At 32.6% G+C, this 18,735-nt stretch overlaps 1 protein-coding gene across 9 annotated transcripts in view; it reads left to right on the top strand.

Annotated features, from left to right (window-relative positions):
• SLC4A10 (solute carrier family 4 member 10) overlaps positions 1-18,735 on the top strand; it is a 312,417-nt gene that overhangs the window by 175,439 nt on the left and 118,243 nt on the right. For all 9 annotated transcript variants that reach the window (XM_030852613.2, XM_030852628.2, XM_060302361.1 and 6 more), the window contains exons 5-6: positions 2,856-3,016; positions 9,995-10,183. In XM_030852613.2, the coding sequence (XP_030708473.1) occupies positions 2,856-3,016; positions 9,995-10,183 (350 nt within the window). The remainder of the gene's footprint in view (positions 1-2,855; positions 3,017-9,994; positions 10,184-18,735) is intronic.

Genomic DNA, 18,735 nt, shown 5'->3' with positions numbered 1-18,735 from the left:
TTCTTCAGTCAAAATAACACCAGCATAAGTGATGCTGTAAAGACTCCCTTCTTTTATTCTTTTTGTCTGAAAAAACACGTCATATGTGAGTAGTATATAAGGTGACAGAAGATTTAATAAAAGTTGTATCCACTCTCTTGGTACACCTTCTGTGGATAACATAAGATGAGAGGGAGAGAACACAGAACATTTTTCAACTTGAGATTTGTTCCAGACAAGAAGGAAAATTAAATGTTAAATCTGTTGTTTTCACTATAGGCTTTAGCATAAGATATCTTAGCTAAAAAAGTCCATAAATCCAACTGAAGTAATTGTATTATGGTAAAAAATGGGCACAGACTCTGGAGAAAAACAAGAACAGTTGGAGTTGATCTGGTTTGACAAGGTTAGTGACTAGGTGATCCTGGACAAGTTTTGAATGTGTTGAATTTGTCTCATCATTTTACAGATGAGAAAACTGTGGCCCAGAGAAGTTGAAAGACTTTCCCCTGGTCACACAGCAATTTAGATATAGAGTAGGGCCCCAAACCTAGATTTCTTTTTATTCCCAACTAGTCCAATACACTTTCCACAGTACTATCCCATTTCAAAATGTCTGTCAAGAGGTTGATCCTTGGAGATATTGACATTCACAATGTTACCATGTCCTTACTTTTATACCTGGCAAGAAATACTAGATTATTATATTTATCAAAAGTATATTCACTCTCACCATTAATTCTAATTAGGAACTTGATGCTGGTATGAATTGCTAAAATTTGTATCAGGATAGGCTAAATTATGCTAGAAAAATATGCTGTCATTTCAAAAGCTTAAAGTCACAAAGGTTTATTTATGGTTCATGATACATGTCCATCATGAATCAGTAGAGGCTCTGCACCACTGCACTAGTCGTTACTCAGGGACTCTGGATGATAGAACTGCCTACATCTTGAACATAGCTGGTGGCCACAGAGGGGAAAAAGAGCTCCAGAGGGTCTCATCCTAGCAATGAAAAACTCCAGTCTGGAAGTGGCACAGATAATTTCTGCTCACAATTCTTTGTCAACAGTGGCCTCACCCAGTTAAAAGAAAACCAGGTAGTGATATCCTACTCTTTACTAAGAAGAGAGGGAGAACTAGTTATAGTTGGTGAGCAGTATTAATGACCATCCCATGATCTGTGATGCATTATGGCCCTGTAAAGGGCTGAAAATCATTAAGATTCACTAATATGAAAAAATTCCCAACTGTGTAGACAAAAATACTCTATAAAATTGTCACCATTTGAAGAGATACTGTCAGTGATTTGTGCTTAAATGTAAGTTTTTTCAACCTTCAAACATTCTCTAAACTTATGATAGGCATAAACATATGCCTGTACATTTTTGGCAGGCATAACTGTTCTTCCCTACTAGTTTCCTTTTTACTTCCTGACGTTTTCGTCCTTGAACTCTGAGGACAGAGCCATAGCTGTCTTTATCGTTCTTGGAACTCTACATACTAATCTTTCTGACTAGCCCTTTTGCTTAGTTTTTTTAGCTGGCCGATACACTGGTTCTTAACTATACAAGATGTCCTCTGTTGGAGTTGGAGTTGGATCATGTGATTACACAAAACAGCAATAAAATATCATATAGATAGGAAATTTGAGTGATATTGCATGGAGAGAGGAAGTTAGCGCAAAAGTGACAAGGAGAGAAAATATGAGGAAAATGGTGGGGGATGGAGAGAGGAGAGGCATTTAGGCTAGGCTTCATTAGAAATGGTGGAATTAATATGGTTATCTACTAAGATTAAAAAGCAAGTCCCTAAAAGAATAAGAGATTTAGTGCTAGTGCCAGAGCAGTAAAATCATCGATTTCTCTTTATCCCTTCCATTTATCTTAGTTAGAAACAATCTCAGATATTACTACTCATTTCACTCCAAGAAGGCAGTGGTCTCCCATTGGGCACCGTGTTATCAAGGTTCTTCTATTCTCTGGCCCTGGCAGGAACACTCAGGGAATGGGGGCTGAGCTCAGTTCTCATAGATTTAGTCCCTAGGAAGTGACTACGATCACTAGATTTCATTCAAACAGGCCTAATAAGTATTTTTCCTACAGAATAGTCCCCAAATTATACTAGCTTCCCTAAAAATCAAAGGGCAAAATTGTCAAGAGATTCAAATATTGTTTTAAGACCTCCCACTAAAAGAAAAATGAGTACTCTTTCATTTTCTTTTGCATTTTTTAACCACCGTTATCTTTCCACGTAGTGTACTCTCTTTATTAGTTCTACAACAGATTCCCTGTGACCACTGACTAAACATTTATATTGATATATTTTTTCAGTGCTAGAAAGATTAATTAAAAAAACTGAGTTTTTGTTTGTTTTAAACATATCTTTCAATGACAGAAAGAATGTTTGTTAAATGGAATTAAAATGAAATAAACCAGATGACTTGGGCTGGCTTTTACATACTTCTGAAATCCTTGAAACCAAGAAGTAATGTGAATAGCTTTATACTTCTACCTTTTATTGTTGGGATAAAGGTTCATTCATCTACAATGTAATATTCAATGTGCTGATAATAATATTTATTTGTAACTTGGGAAAAATTCAAAATTAGGTAATTTAATGCCTGAAGGGAGATCTCTTAAAGTGAATGCAATGCATGTTCTATGGAAATATTTTTGCCGTAAATATCAGTGTCTTTATGGTAGTAAAATCATTTGTTTTATACTTATGACTAAAATTCACCCCCCTTTCTTTTTTTTCATCTTGGAATGGCCTTCTTTTAATGTGCTTTGTTTTAAGAATAATTTTATAGCAGGGTAGTAGTGAAATAAGAACGTGTTACAAATTTTAAAAAATTCTAATATTTATTTGTATAGGTGGTTGAAGTTTGAAGAAGATGTGGAAGATGGAGGGGAAAGGTGGAGCAAGCCTTATGTGGCTACTCTATCACTGCACAGCTTGTTTGAGTTGAGAAGTTGTATTCTGAATGGAACTGTGTTGCTGGACATGCATGCCAACACTTTAGAAGAAATTGCAGGTACATCCTTTTTTCTCCTTAGTCTATTTCACACTTATGGGTACAGCTGATTTTTTTAATTCCCTTTTTCTTATAATTCTATACACGTGTGACCTTTGGGAAATTAATTCTCGTGATCAGTGTATGAGGCCTCAAAAATAACTTTGTTTTATCACCTCATTTAAGATAAAAGAAGTTGAATCTCAAAGAAATATGGTCTAACATGCCAATGGCAAGTCTAGAACAAGAATCTATATACCTTGGTTTCCATTTAGCATATATTGTTTTTCACCATCATATGTAATTAGACTGTCACCATTAGAAAATTGAAGGAAAAATCCATGAAGCTAGAGATTGATTTTTTTCAATATTCAAATACATGAAATAGCCAAATGAAAAAGTTTCAGTAATTAGGAAAAATGTTAGCTTAGACTAGAACAGAAAGGTATGGCCATTTATTTTAAACTGAATTAACAATCTTGAATTCCAGAGGAGGCCAAGTGATGCAGTTTAGATTGGTTTATAATTGAAACTATGGCTTGTGTCTGGGATGAATGATTTGTACTAGAAGCCTATTATGGCTATATCACACAGGCAGTTATATTTAGGAAGCATCTTACTGTTACTCTGCAAATAAAAGCAAAGAACGCCTATATCTTTTCAGCTGGAAGACAAACATTTTAGTAAAAACAAAATAATACAAAAAAACCACGGAAATGAGTTTTGAAAGGGTATAAACGAAATGGTTAATGGAGATTTTTAAAAATAAAAACAAAGCTAGGACTCAGGCAGTTTTAAAAATTCCTAGTTCAGAAAAACATAAAAGCAGTTCCATGTGGAATTTATTTGTGGAGTAGAAAGACTTCAGAGAGACTTCAGTGTCTTGATTATATTGTAGAGATGGGAAAAAAACCCAAAACACTGTGTGTTTTTGGATCACATAAACGAGAAAATATTGTATTAGAAAAATAATGTATCTAATTTAATCTTCAGAATAACCTCATAAAGTAAGTGCATTCCCATATTTCAATAAGAAAATAGAAATTCTGACACTTTCATGGTTCCAGTTCCATTTAAGGGCCTCTGACTTTAAGCTCCATGTTCCTTCTATTACACTACAACTACTGTCTGAAGAAAGAGATGGCTTGAAATGGTTGTTGTTAATTCCTTTAAAATTATTTATTTGGCTGTTGGTGCTGACAGGCATACATACATTGCAATATGTGTGAAAAAAGAAGTAAGCATGGAGAGATATTTTGGCTCACAATATTAAGCACAAACAAAAATACACACACACAAAAAAACAGGAAAGATGAGCTTTCCTCCCCTCAGTTTCATACAACACTTATAAAGAGATTACCCTTTAAAATACAGAATGAGAGCCTAAACGACGATATAAAGTTAAATACAGTATACTTTTTGGAAGAACACAGGATACAGTAACAGGTCACACTAAATCAAGACTTAAAGAAATGACTAACATGGAAATTAGCAAACTTCCTGAGAACGCTGGTATAGTAGCCTTCCAATTCAATTTCCTAGCTTTACATTATGGAGTATTGCTGATACCCAATAAAAATTTTTATGTTTTAATTATGAATGAAATGGCTGGGTTCTTCCTAGTACTTTGCAGTTTAGGAAGCTCTTTTTAGTAATTCTACAACTGTCTTTTTGATATTCAAAACAAACTTGGGGCTTAGTATTATTATTGTTATCCTTCATAAATAAAGTGACTCAGAAGGTTAAAGGTCTTGCCCAAAATAAGGAGTTTATTTCTGCTACTTATGTCAGTGATGGCATTACCTTTGAAGATGGATTAATTCAAATGAGTTTTGGATTGGCTGTATGTAATGAAGCTGTCAAATTCCTCAACCAGGCAAAATTAGCCTCAGAAAATTCTCTTCATAGTTTTACCAGGCTTTAAGTTTCTTAAAACATGTAATTTCTAATGCTTTCTTTAGGAATTTATTTCTACCAGGAAATATTCTCCTGTTATAATTTGACTAAAACTCTGTTGTTTATCACCTTAGCTTGGTTTTGTTGTCTAAACTTATGCTTCCTTTCCCTAAACCTGCCCTCTTCCCCAAGCTCAACTCTGTAGAATATGTAAAGGTTGTTAGCTCTGTTGAATCTAGCTTTTTAAAGCAAATTACATTTTCTAAGTCTATTCTTACAAATGAAAGTAGTTCAGTGGAAGTCTCAATATCCCAAATAGGTTTTTAGTATTCTTTCTTCTCCTCTAATTAGTCTGTATTTTTCTGCCTCCAAAGTAGACCAGCTTTTTTAATGTCCCATTTTCAGTGTACAACAGTGTAAACTGCCATTCAGAAAAGGTCAGTAGTTTAGAGTTAACACCACGTAGAAAAATAGGATTACAAGTACCTGAGTTGATCGTTGTTTCCTTAGGTTCCTTTTCAATCATTAATGAGAAGAGATTCTCTCTCTTTGAGTAATTTTAATTTGGTGTATTTAATCCAAAGGTATTTATTTCTGCCCTCAATAAAATCTCATTAATAAATTTTCTCTGATAGCTTGTAATTATTTTTATTGTTTACTTATTGATATTTTTACTTTGTGACAATTTAGCTGTATTACGAAGTTTGTAGTAAATGTTTTACATTTTGAAGACTTCTAACTTTGTATTTTCACATCCATTACTATATTTTATTATCACAGAAACCTTATGAGGTAGGGAAGAGACTATTTCCTACATTTTATAAACAGATAAATAGAAAGTGATACATTACAGGTAACACTTGCAGAGATGGGAATAATTTCTTTTGATTAATCTATAATCATAAATTTTGTTTTTTTCTATTTCATGATAATTTGGGACCATAGTGATTAACTTTAAGATTTGGAACTTTTTCTTCACCTCTTATTTATCATACTTTTCTATATGTTAGGCAGTTGCTAATGTATTAGTCGCTAGTTTCTGTTTTGCAAAAGCTAGATATAATAGTTTATCTTTAAGGGCTCTAAGCCCTCGTCCTTTGCAAATGCACAGGCTCTGCAGCTTAATGTTTTCTAGACATTTCCTAGTAGAGGAATATGACCCAGATATTGTTTTAGAATGGTCAAGGATTTTTATATCAATGTTCTGATATGTTTTTAATAGACTCTTAAATAATTCTTTAAAGAGATTTTTGTAGACTTAGCAGGAGAAAATCCCATTTGTATCTGGCAGGTCTGTCAAGAATTTCTGGTGTAATTAAAGTAGGATTTTCTTTTGGATAAAGTTAATTTAAAAGTGTCTATTTCCCAATGCTTTAAGGAACTCAGAATAAATATAAACTTCTTCCTTCAAAATATTACTTAACTTTTCAAATCCAAAATTCTCCAGATATATTTTCTTATCCTGATTTATTCTGATATGTATATGTATAATTGTATTAAAAATGCTTCTCAATTATATTCATATAAATTATAGGAAATTTTACGGTTTATGTTAATCTCTTTTAAATTCAGCACCGTAAAGATTAATAATGGAAATATTGCCTCTGTAGTGTGTCTACTTTAACCTATTGCTGTCAATGAGGGTAAGATATTAAAACCAAACCAAAGTTAGTACCATGGACAGATTAACAATCACAGTTCTCAACTCATTAAAACAACTCTTGCTCTTTAAAATCTTTCATCAAAGGAAAAATCCACAGTTTGCTCCACCGAATATAATCTGCAGATTTGGGAGTATGTTAATAGCCATATATATATATTTTAATGCCTATGCTATTACCATCCTTGGTCTGGAAAGTAAGTGTTCTTATGGTAATTTACATTTTTATTACATACACTCCTGTTAGTACTGTCAACCAAACTGTAAAATTTAGGACCCTCTATTGCCCACTTCTCCCCCAGCATCTTGGAAGACAATGGATTTTTAAGACAAAGCAATTATACGATCATCTTTAAAGAAGCGGAGATTTATATAGAGTCTGTAAAATCTCATGGTCTCTAGAGGCTTTCGTTCAATAGTCAAATGGATTGATCATGACAAAATAATTGCCTGATTAAGATGAAAAGTATTTTTTCACTTTCTGAGGTTTTTCTACACAAATACTGCTAGTTTTTCTGGAGCCTGTTTAGTGCTAGAAGACCGTGACCAATTTATCCCTTTTCTTCTTGCTTCTTCTCTTATCATCCAGATCCTGGCATTGAGCTTTGGCAGGCTGGACTGTATTATTTAGGCATCATAGCCTGCTGAGATTGTTGGTCTTGACTCTGGGCCTAAAGCCATTATGGCCCATTATCCTTTCTTACTTTTCAAGGTTAATACTAATATATATTATAGTGGTGAAGAGCACAGTGTAAGTGATTAGTGAATCACACTCGCTTTGATACTTAAATTTCACCTTAGCATAAGTTATATTCTTAAGCAAGTTGATTAACTCTTCCAGTTCATTAAGACATTGCTTGGTCATGTTATACCTTAGAGGAGTTTGCTATGTATTTCCACGACTAATGAGCAGATGAGTGTTCTTTTCTATTTATCTTATGTAACTGTTTTATACAAAGACGTTATCTCTGAAAAACTTTGAAGCTAGTGACTTATTTTTCGTAGTGCTTAGGCCTGAAAAGATTGTGCTTTGATAAGAATGAAAAACTATAACCATGTGCATGTTTTATTACATGATTAATTTTTATTCTGATTAGAATATTGAACTGGGGATACATATCATGGTTTACAGAGGAAACTGCTGCATGATGGTATCCTCTTGGTGTCTGAATAATCTACTCTACAACTCCTATCATGAAGTATATAATGCATATTTTATATACATTTTTCCATCTTAGCAAGGTTGCAGTGTAAAGTCATGTATGTTGACAATTTATCATTTCCTTTATTTCAAACTAATCCAAGGGTTTTATAACTACTGATCTCAAAAAAACTGAGATATAAGTTTAAATATTCTACACTATCATACATTTTCAGAACTGGAAGAGACTTTGGAGGTAATTATAGTGGGCATTATGGCTGACTCCCAGACATTCATTCTACCTCTTTCCATTGTAAACAGCCAAGTGATAGAACAAAGTTGGCAAATTATGCTCTATATGCAAATATGGCCACTGCCTGATTTTGTTAGGCATGTGAGCTAAGAATGGTTATTATATTTTATATGACTGAAAAATAATAAAAAGAAAATCAATATTTTGCAACATGAAAATTATATGAAATTCTAATTTTAGTGTCCATAAAAAAGTTTTATTGAAACACAATTATGGTAATTTGTGTACGTGTTGTCTATGGCTACTTTCATGCTATAAAAATGGAGTTGAGTAGTTGTGACAGAGATTGTATGGCCTGCAAAGCCTAAAATGTTTATTATCTGGCCCATTACAGAAAAGGTTTGTCTACCTCTGGTTTAGGGAAATGACTCCACAGTGGAGGGCAGTTCTTGATTAGTCTAAGCCAACTGGGGAGCCCATCTTCTTTGTCAGTGATTGGCTCAGCATAGACAGGACTATGTCAGTTGAGCTTAGAATTGTTCCTGGGTAGGGGAAAAAGGACTTTTCTTTCAAGAAAAAGTCACAAAAAGGCAAAGAATCTCTGATATGAACAAAGATGTGTATCTCCTTGTTGCTGCTGGCAGCCACCTTGTGACCATAAGGAAAATAGCCTGAGGTTAAAGCTCACACCTCGAGGAGGGGGAAGCTGACAAAATCACAGAGAAATGGAGTTAAATCCAACCTAACTTTGATTTTTCTGTTATGTAAGCCAGTGAAATTTATTGTTTTAGATAGTTTGATTTGGGTTTTCTGTTATTGATAAATCCAACTTTGCCTCTGCTGGATACACTATTATAAAATACAGATAAATGATTTAAAACCAGCAAAAAATTTAAACCATGAGCCCATAACCTACTTAAAGGAAATCGCAAAGAAAATCTTGTACTGGGAAATATTTACTGAGGGCCTCAATATTCCAATCAGTGCATTAGGTGCCTTATGTCCTGGCAACAATGCTGTTATGAGATAGCTATTACCTCTGTCTTAGAAATAAGGACACTGCGACTATTCAACTTTACAAGGTCACACAGCTGGAATGTGGGACAGTGATCCAAGTCTGTTTCCCCAGTCGTTTCCTTTTCACACTGAAGGAAAACATTATTTGGAAAGGAGGATTCTGCTAATTTTCAAATCTTCAGTGTACTCAGTGGGGCAGCGGGAGACAATGCATTGTAATCTGTTTTGCATAAGGAGTTAGCACCTCAGAAAATCAAATAGAGTTAATATTTGATCATATGAACGCAGATTAATTACACTGAGGTTTATTGAGGTGATCTTTGTATTACCAAGAACTCATCTACTCATTTTCTAGGCATTTCTGACACATATGGTAAATATCAATCTGCTTAGTTATAGCCTTCTGAAATCTCACCTTTTATTCTTTGTTTTATGGGTATAGAAGGTTTTCTAAAATATAAACACATTATCAAGGAAGGTTTGAGAGGACTGACTTTATATTAATGTGAAAGAATTGTTTACTCTCCAAATGCAACCAGCTGGGTAGTTGCCTAAGCCTCCTTGCATCAGATTTTAACCGATGGACTTAAGGAAGAAACATGGAAATTATTCTCTACTAGAAAAAGGGAGGAAAACCATATTAAAATATATGTATGAGGCTTTTTAATTTTAAACATGCTAATCATATTTATATTACTCCTGATACTATTCCCTCTCGTCAGTGTGAATAATGGAGAACATAAAGCACTTTGTTCTCGATACAACTATTCCTGTTTGAAAAATAAAACTCCATAAGATCATTACATATTTAAAAATGAATGGTTTATTTTCCCAAATCTTTCTTGTGTAGCATTTCTACAAAGAAAGACAAACTTCTGTTTCTAAGACCATACTTAGAGATTTTTTAAAGGAATTCATTCCTATTTTAAGAGGAATAATATTATCTAGGGTATGCATATTTGGACTCAGTGGTTCACTACTGGAACATCACAGGAAAGCTGTGCTCATTTTCTTTCTACCTTCACTCTTCAGATATGGTCCTTGATCAACAAGTGAGCTCAGGTCAGCTCAATGATGATGTACGCCACAGGGTCCACGAGGCACTGATGAAACAGCATCACCACCAGAATCAGAAAAAACTCACCAATAGGATTCCCATTGTTCGTTCCTTTGCTGATATTGGCAAGAAACAATCAGAACCAAATTCCATGGATAAAAATGGTAAATATTTCTTTATTATATTCTTATCGTTTATTATAGTTGTCTGAAATATCAAAGTCCTTTAAAATATGTCTTACTTGAAAATGATCTATTGAAATTCAGATTGTTGTGGTAGAATTGTTTCTTTTCATATTCATGTATTGTTTTATTATCAGGCATCAAACTGTAGAAATTTTATTAACAAAGATTTAAAGTTTCCTGAAAGGCTCATGAAAGAATGCAAGGAAAATTTTATCTAATAAGAAGTTATACACTCAAACGTAGTAAACATAAACTGAATGTCAATTGCATCACAAATAAGGCTCTAGTCTTTGTCTCATAGCTTGAGAATGTAATGCAATGCTTTGACGTAAGGTCTTTTAGTTAAAATGAATAATGATCAACATTTAGTGATTGTGGAAAAAAAGATATTGGCTTCATGTTGCTCATGGTCAACAAATCCCTTTCTAGATTACAGTTGAAAAGAGCAGCTAGTGCATTACTTGTGTCTCTACATATATTAAGCCTGATTTCTAGTTCATGGGCTCATCGCTCTTTGCAGTACTACATCATCAATAAGAGCCTCCGCACTTACCATCTTGGCTCACCAACATAGATGAGCCATTATCATTTGATAGTAAACAACCATTGATAGGAATTGATAGAAAACAACCATTGTTTTCTAGCAGTCATTCATGACTTACTCCTTGGCAATCATGAAGCAAAAACAGTGTTTCTGATTGTTTTATCCTTTCTTCTGTATTTTGTTCTCTCTTTGCATCCATTTGACCCTTCATCTTTTACATTAAGGAAGTTGCTTAGAAATCTCTTATCACTCATCCTTTCCATCAGTCTTGTGAAGGAAAATGAAGTTATCATGAGGATGACATGAATTGGTTACACTTCCGCTAGCTATAAAAGTTCCCAGTTTTAAAAGATACGAATTAATGAAAAGTAATTTCAAATGTTTTACTAGAAAGACTCCGATTTCCACAAATAGACTAAGCATGTGTATTGACAGCATGGACTTTATGTAATTTCACTCCTATTTTCAAAAGCTTCAGAGATGCTTTATATACAAATGCATGAAAATGAGGTTTTTTTCAGATTCTGCTTTATATGGGAATTTTTACCAGTTTTCATACTACTGAATCAAATATGCACACGTAGAATAAATACTTTAATAAATAAATAAAGATGGTTAGATGTACTGTTGTGTCAGAACACAGAACTAGTTCTAAATAATTTTTGAAATACTCATTTGATTTTTTAAAAAACCCTTCAATGACTGAATGTGTAAATCATTGTTATATTGAAGACTCTGTAGTTGTGCATATATTAAGTTCAATAAAAGTGTTATGAGTGCTTTATGGTATATACCAACTTGTATTTGTAGATCCCACTGGATATTTTGAGGATTTATAACTTGCTTTGAATTACATCATGTATTTAAAATATATTCATATTCTAAATCACAATTTGCTTTAAAATATGTTATATATGAAAATGATAAAAGGAAGCTTTTATATTCTGAAACTTATTATAAATATAGTACTTTTATTATGCTTACAATACTAGCATATATTTGATATGATGATATTAAGAAAACAGATTAAGGTATTTATGAATTTTGACTATGGACTTATGTCTATGTGATTCTAAAGACCTTATTAAAATATTCTCATTAACTAAATCTCTATGAATGCAAGCACATTTTATAAAAATAAACTTCTGCCTTTATTTCATTTACCTTTACTGGAAATCAGACCATAAAATATATGTCTATGAGAATGTTATGTGTTTATTCAAAGATGCAAGGATTTTGGGTTGTGAACTAGCTGTATATCTCAAACTTCACTGGGGATAACATTTACTATCAAATGGTTTTATTGCATTATGTTTTTGGAGGGAAGAGGGTACTGAATTCACTGGATGAATTGTTTTTTTTAATGTCATGTAGACCTGGACACACTGCTTGTTACAGCTCTAAACTTTCATTAAACATAAGAAGAGGTGACAGAATTATAGCTTTAAATCGTAAAGTCCACATATAGATACATATACATACAGAGTTGTTTTTTTTTTAATTTATTTATTTAATTTATTTTTGGCCGCACTGGGTCTTCGTTGCTGCACGCGGGCTTTCTCTAGTTGCCATGAGTGGGGGCTACTCTTCCTTGCGGTGCATGTGCTTCTCATTGCGGTGGCTTCTCTTGTTGCAGAGCATGGGCTCTAGGCACGCGGCCCTCAGTAGTCATGGCACGAGGGCTCAGTAGTTGTGGCTTGCGGGCTCTAGAGCGCAGGCTCAGTAGTTGTGGTGCAGGGGCTTAGCTGCTCCGCGGCATGTGGGATCTTCCCGGACCAGGGCTTGAACCCGTGTCCCCTGCATTGGCAGACAGATTCTTAACCACTGCGCTACCAGGGAAGTCCCCAGAGTTTTTCTGAGAGCCTACTTTTTGTCCTATTCAGGCAATTGCTTAGTTTTTCTGAAAACTAGAATATGAGTAGTTCTGAAATGATTCTGTCACCATCTGTACAATCAGCCTTTATCTGAACACATATAGATCCTTTTGAGGCATACATTAAGGTAATAAAAACTTGGAAACATTTCTAATAAGATTCATATATCCAATTAAGTATTGTTGTAGAAGTGGTTTCCTAAGCCTAGGCTTATAACACCTCCTTGTGACTCTGTTTTGCTTCCTCAAACACTTTGCATAATTATGTGTGTTAAGAATTCTGAAAATGTGAATAGACTTCACCAATTCAGAAATAAATCTCCTACCCAGAAGTGAAAAGAAGTGTGAAAGACCTTTATTACTAAGGTTCTCAATCTACTCATGAACTCTAACAACTGATAAACTCTAGATAAACAAACAAATCAAAATTCATAGCTGTAAATATAGATTTGACATTCTGCTTCAAAAAATGCAGTAGAGATTTAATCTTTTTGTGCAGTAGTACAGAGAGATACAGAAGGATTTCAATACATCCAAAATGGTAAAAATAATATTCCCATTATTAAAAAAAGAAACTCTTCAGTAGAGTATATCAGGCAAAAACTGACCTGTTTTAAAAATTAAGATTATAGATTAGGAATTAAATAGAGTGAGTATCTTCTAGAGACTTGAAAACAGAAAACATTTTCCTTGCCAAGCATAGGGATGGAAATAAACCCCCTCTTGTTTAATATACCTTTTACTTTAGAAATGAAACAATTGAAATTCCCTCAGAAAACAAACTGATGCTTATATACAGAACTCTAAAAGAGTCATATAGAATAAAGTTTCTACTTCCTTAGTTGACCTGTTCCTTGAACATGCTACCTTGGTAGTAGTCCCAAGGGTTAAGCATTCAGATATTTCAATCTGAAGACCAAATGGGGTTCTTTCCCATTTTATAGATTAGATTTACAAGATAGTGATTTTCTTGCTTCTCTCCTCCATCTGCACTATTTTGTTCATTACATTTTTAGTGCTTTGTGATAATTCGTCAATCGCTCCTCCAAATACGCTAGCTTAACTACTTTGTATAATTTTTTTCTTGGTGTACTGCACGTTCTCTTAAGGGCTAAGATGCCGGATGTGATGGATTCACCAGGCATTTTTAATGCCACCATGCTGTGTTTAACTTTCACGTTTCATTAAGCATCAAAACTGTGAGAATTAAGTGTCTGATTCTGATGTTTCAATAAAAAGTGATAGCTACATTTGGCAAAGGAACAGCAAAAAAATAATAGAAAAATCATATCTTCTTTAACATTAGAACTCTGAAAAGGATGTTGTGGAAACTACTTAAATATATCAAGAATATTTGAATAATTTCTTGAAACTAGAAGGACTTTCTAAAATAAAAATAAGACTTTTGTTTTTAGTGATCTAGAAAGCAAGGTATACCAGTATTTGTATTCATCATTTAGGTCATATATTCAATTGTATTTGAGACTTTGGCTTACAAATCTACTCTAAAATATTATTATACTTTTGATAACCTTTACGTTAAAAAAATAACTTAAGACTCAGTTTCCTTAGGTGTAGGGTGTCTTCATTCCACTGTTTCCTTTAGTAATAATTCTAACTCTATTTCTTTTCCTTCACATATCTTTTCTCTCACCTATTCTGAGTACTTTCCAGTTGTCCCTTTTATTTAGGATCTTAAAAGGAGTTACAGAGCAGAAGGTGTCTGACTTACTTTCAAAACTACAGGTTACTGGAGAACATTTAGATTTGGAAGGATGGGATGACTTGACTCTTTAGGCCTGCATAGATTTTAGCCCTTAAAGTAATGTACACTTCTGTATTGTGAATGATTTTTATTTATGGCTTTTGAAAATCAGTTTTATGGGTTTATAATTGTGTCTTTTTACAAATGCGGTACTTTTTTATTTTCAGATGTACAATGTTTTATGTGTGTTTAGATATTTATATGCTATCTTATTTTTTAAATACTGTGGTCTCAAAAATAAGATATCAAGAGTTTAAAAAAGTATTCCTTATAATGTTTTATCTTGAAGAAAATAAAGCTCAAATAATAATTCTTAGAATTACTTGAAAGAAAACATTTAAAAACTCATGTAGATGATAGAATTAAACATTATATAATAAAGGTGTTTTCCATTGTTCCAAAAAAAAATCAGGATGACATTGTTGACACAGCTGGTGGGTCTGTTGAGAGACTGTATTGTTGCTACTGAGTTTTGGAATCTCAAGACTAAGTCTTAACAGCAAAAATATTTCTAGTATGATGTGTTTAAATTGGTTATTTCTTATCTTACATTAATTATTTTCAGGCATACCAGTTTTTCTCCAACTTTAATTGTGTGCATACTTTCATGTTTTTGAAGTATAGCTGACCTAATCGACATTTTCTAAATATTTAGCCTTTCTTTCTTCTTGTTTTCTATTCCCATGAATAAATGTATTGTTACACATGTATGTAACTTTGTCATTCATTTTTATATTTCTTTATTTTGCTCTGTCTTGTGTCTGTCTCTAACAGGCTCATCTCATCTCTGTACCTCCCTCATCTCCTACCCTTTGGGTACTCTAAATGCGTTGAAGGTTTCTGAGGTAGTGTAAACCAGCTTGGTCTCTAGGTTAATAGTAATGTACCTTCATGTCTTCATCCCAGTTTCCTTCTATTACACATGATTTTCAGTGGATTAAGCAGTAGCAAATACTGATATGCTTCAGTGGTATCTTATTCTCCTATTGATTTGAATTTGGCTAAATAGAAATTTAAAAGCTGCTGTTTTATAATACTTATATATGTAATTTATTTAAAGAGGAAGAAAACTGTAAGTAAGGACTTGAATTAATGTAATTTTAATACATTTTTTGAGAACATATTTATGGTTGTCTTTCAATACTGAGATGCTTTAATGATACTGACACTACTTAAAGTAGAAAACAGTAATTCTGACATAGTTTCATGCTCTCCCCACAACTTTATGATGAGGGAAATGACTCTGCCAGTTTTGCAGTGGACTTGGTGAAAAATTTTTTGTGTAACAAGCAGAAAAGCAGAGCTTCCATTTTCTACTTAGCGGTTGCTTGAATTACTCTCAGTTTTCTTCTGTGCTTGCCCAAATCTTTTATGATTTGCCTTGGAAAAGTACATGGCCTATAATAACTTTATATCTAACTTATATATGATCCCTACATGGAGGTCCAGAGGAAAAAATGAATTCATGACTCAAAGGAAAATTAACTCAAGCAGTTGCTGATATGAATACTATATAATATGCACTTTAATTGATAAGATGTATAACAAATATTGGAATTTTGGATTTAAGATGGTGAACTCTTTGAGTTTAAAAGGTTGGAAAAATTAAAATATATGGTAAATATATAAGGATGATGTTAGGTTTCTCAAATGTTTACATTCATATAGTCATGAACATATCTCAATTAATAATAATAGTGTCCAATTTTCATTCATTTTTGAATAATTTACCCTGAATATAATAAAGTTTTAAGTTAATAAATGTCTCTTTTTGGATAATCATCTCAATTTCTCAAAGTTATTTAGATATTAACAGATGTGATTAAAAATTGTGATGACATTTACTTATAGAATATATTAGTACGGACAGTGATGAGTGGGCATAGTGAAGGCAATATAAAGAAATAGGCAAAAATATGTATGTTCAAAAGCATTGTGGCATATTGATGAGAAAAATTATCATAAAAAATAGCATTCATAAAACTTCCACACATATATGGGAATTCTAAATCCTAACTTTATACTATTTTGTCTTGGAGGGGGGAAAATCCTAGCAAATTCTTTGTTATCCCTTTAGGACACATATTCACTTTCTGGCTGAATGTAAAGTCCTGTACCTGAAAATTGTCTTCTGTGAACTAGTATTGTTTTAGGTATCAATGAGAAAATAAGAGATGCCCTTTCAAAACCTAAATTTACTGATTCTTCTTATGTAATAGTATTTGAGTTAATGAAAGTCATTTTGAAATCTAAGCCCATCACCTTCTTCTGAAAGGCAGTGATAACTGGACTAAACTAAAGAAATCTAAGTGTTTAGACAGAAAAAGATTATAGTTGATAACAGAATTATAAAAATTATTTAATTTATGAAATTTCCAGTAGTTAGACTATAATTCATGTGCAGGCTTTAGATGGATAGGTAGGTAGGTAGGTAGGTAGGTAGGTATATAGGTAGGTAGGTAGATGAAGCAAATAAAATTTTAAGCTTTATTTAAAGGCTTCAAGTTATTCAAAATAACCCAAACCAAACCTCTCAGTTTAATTTTTAAATAATAATACCTATGCATTTTTCAGGTTTTCAGTTACTGCCTTGAAAGTATACACATTTAATGTGTTGTTTCATTTTAACAAATTAACATACACATTGAGAAATAAGATTTGGAGTACTTTTTAAACTTTGATGAGATTAAATGTATTTACTAATATTTAGCTATTATCTCTGAAATAAAAGAGATATCAAACTTGTGGTTTATATTCCTATGTCACAGGCTGGTAGTTTTTACGCTTTTTCCCTGCAGTAGCATACATTCTATGCACATACCTAGAATCTAGAACTAGCAGGGAAATTTCTGTCATCTCATATGTCTCCTGCTAGTTAAATACTCTCCACTAGGTCATTATCCGTATCACTTAAAATAGTCATAGAAAATATTTTTCAAATCCCTTCCTGATTACCAACTTTATGAGGTAATATTTTGTAAAATTTTCAGAACAAGAATAGCATTGAACAATAAATCTCAAATATATTAATACTTACAAGAGGAAATACAAGTGCCAATGTTTTAAACATATCTCATGAGCTGAAGGTAATTTATGAAATATTCTGCTTTTAAAGTATATATGTGAAAACATAGGCTATCCAATTTCTTCAAATCTTAAGTTACAGCATATTTTCTATCCAATGAAATCTCTTCAAAGTTGATGAGTTTGTACTGGGTTGACTATTTTTGTATGTTTGCTGATTGAGTTCGATAATTGTTCTTCCATGTAGTTTTATATCACATGAAATAAGTTATTATAAGAAAGCAGATATATGTTTATTTAATTTAGCCATGCCTTGAATTTCACTGTTCAATTTTACAGAACATTCAGTAAATTTAGGTTTAAATATATCTAATGTTCTAACTCATGAAAATATGGAGAAATGATGTGAAACTGGTGATTGAAGACATCTGTTAGTAGCACAAATGCATTATGTAAAAGGTTTTTTAAAACTACAGTTATTATTTTGAGAATGATATTAAATGGCTGCTAATGAACAGTTCACAGTCATAGCTGCACGCTGCAGTTAGAAATGGGAGAATGAAAATAAGTGGTGCAGCTTAAGTCTGTCACTTCTCTAAAGTTAATGTATTTTTTTGGAATTCACTGTAATCAGAATTTGTGTTGCAATTATACTCCAATAAAGATGTTAAAAAATTATAACTTTTATATACTTATAAAATTATACTTTATATTGATAGGTGTGTCACTTTAGAAATTGTTTAGGATTGTATTACTCTCAGATTTTTATGTTCTAAATCTATGTCATTTATAGAAGTGTTGTATCATGTAGGGTCAATGATCAATTCTACTGAACTGAACTCCCTCTCATAGTCTAGGGTAAGACACTTCCCCTATAGGTCACAAAAGAGCAGAATATCCTTAAAAAAAAAAAAAAAGAATTTGTGTACATGGTTTAAGGTGAATTTGCTTTTAAAATCATTTGAAAAATCTTCACCAAATGTATTGCTTTACTTTGTTTAGTGAAAACAATGAAATATTTAAATTTTAGAAGAATCTTAAGCCCATTACTGTCTGGCAATATAACAATTTTAAACCATAAAAAAATTGTACCTATTAATAAATGACCCCTGCCTGAGAAGCTTAATAGTTCAAAAAGCCAAATTATAGTAATATTTGAAAGTAAATTATCAGTGTTTTAAGTCACGCTTAAATTCTAGTTAACAAAGAATAAGTGGATTTCAAGAGAATTTAAAGAATTTAAAGAAGAGGTATTTGTATATACACTAGCAGTTTAGAGAAATTCAGTAATTGGAGAAGATGAAACTAAAGGTAAACTTGGAATA

Source organism: Globicephala melas, chromosome 7 (assembly GCF_963455315.2).
Source record: "Globicephala melas chromosome 7, mGloMel1.2, whole genome shotgun sequence".
Lineage (NCBI taxonomy): Eukaryota > Metazoa > Chordata > Mammalia > Artiodactyla > Delphinidae > Globicephala > Globicephala melas.
The sequence above is the reverse complement of the archived record's forward strand: the minus strand, read 5'-3'. Positions and strand labels throughout refer to the sequence as shown.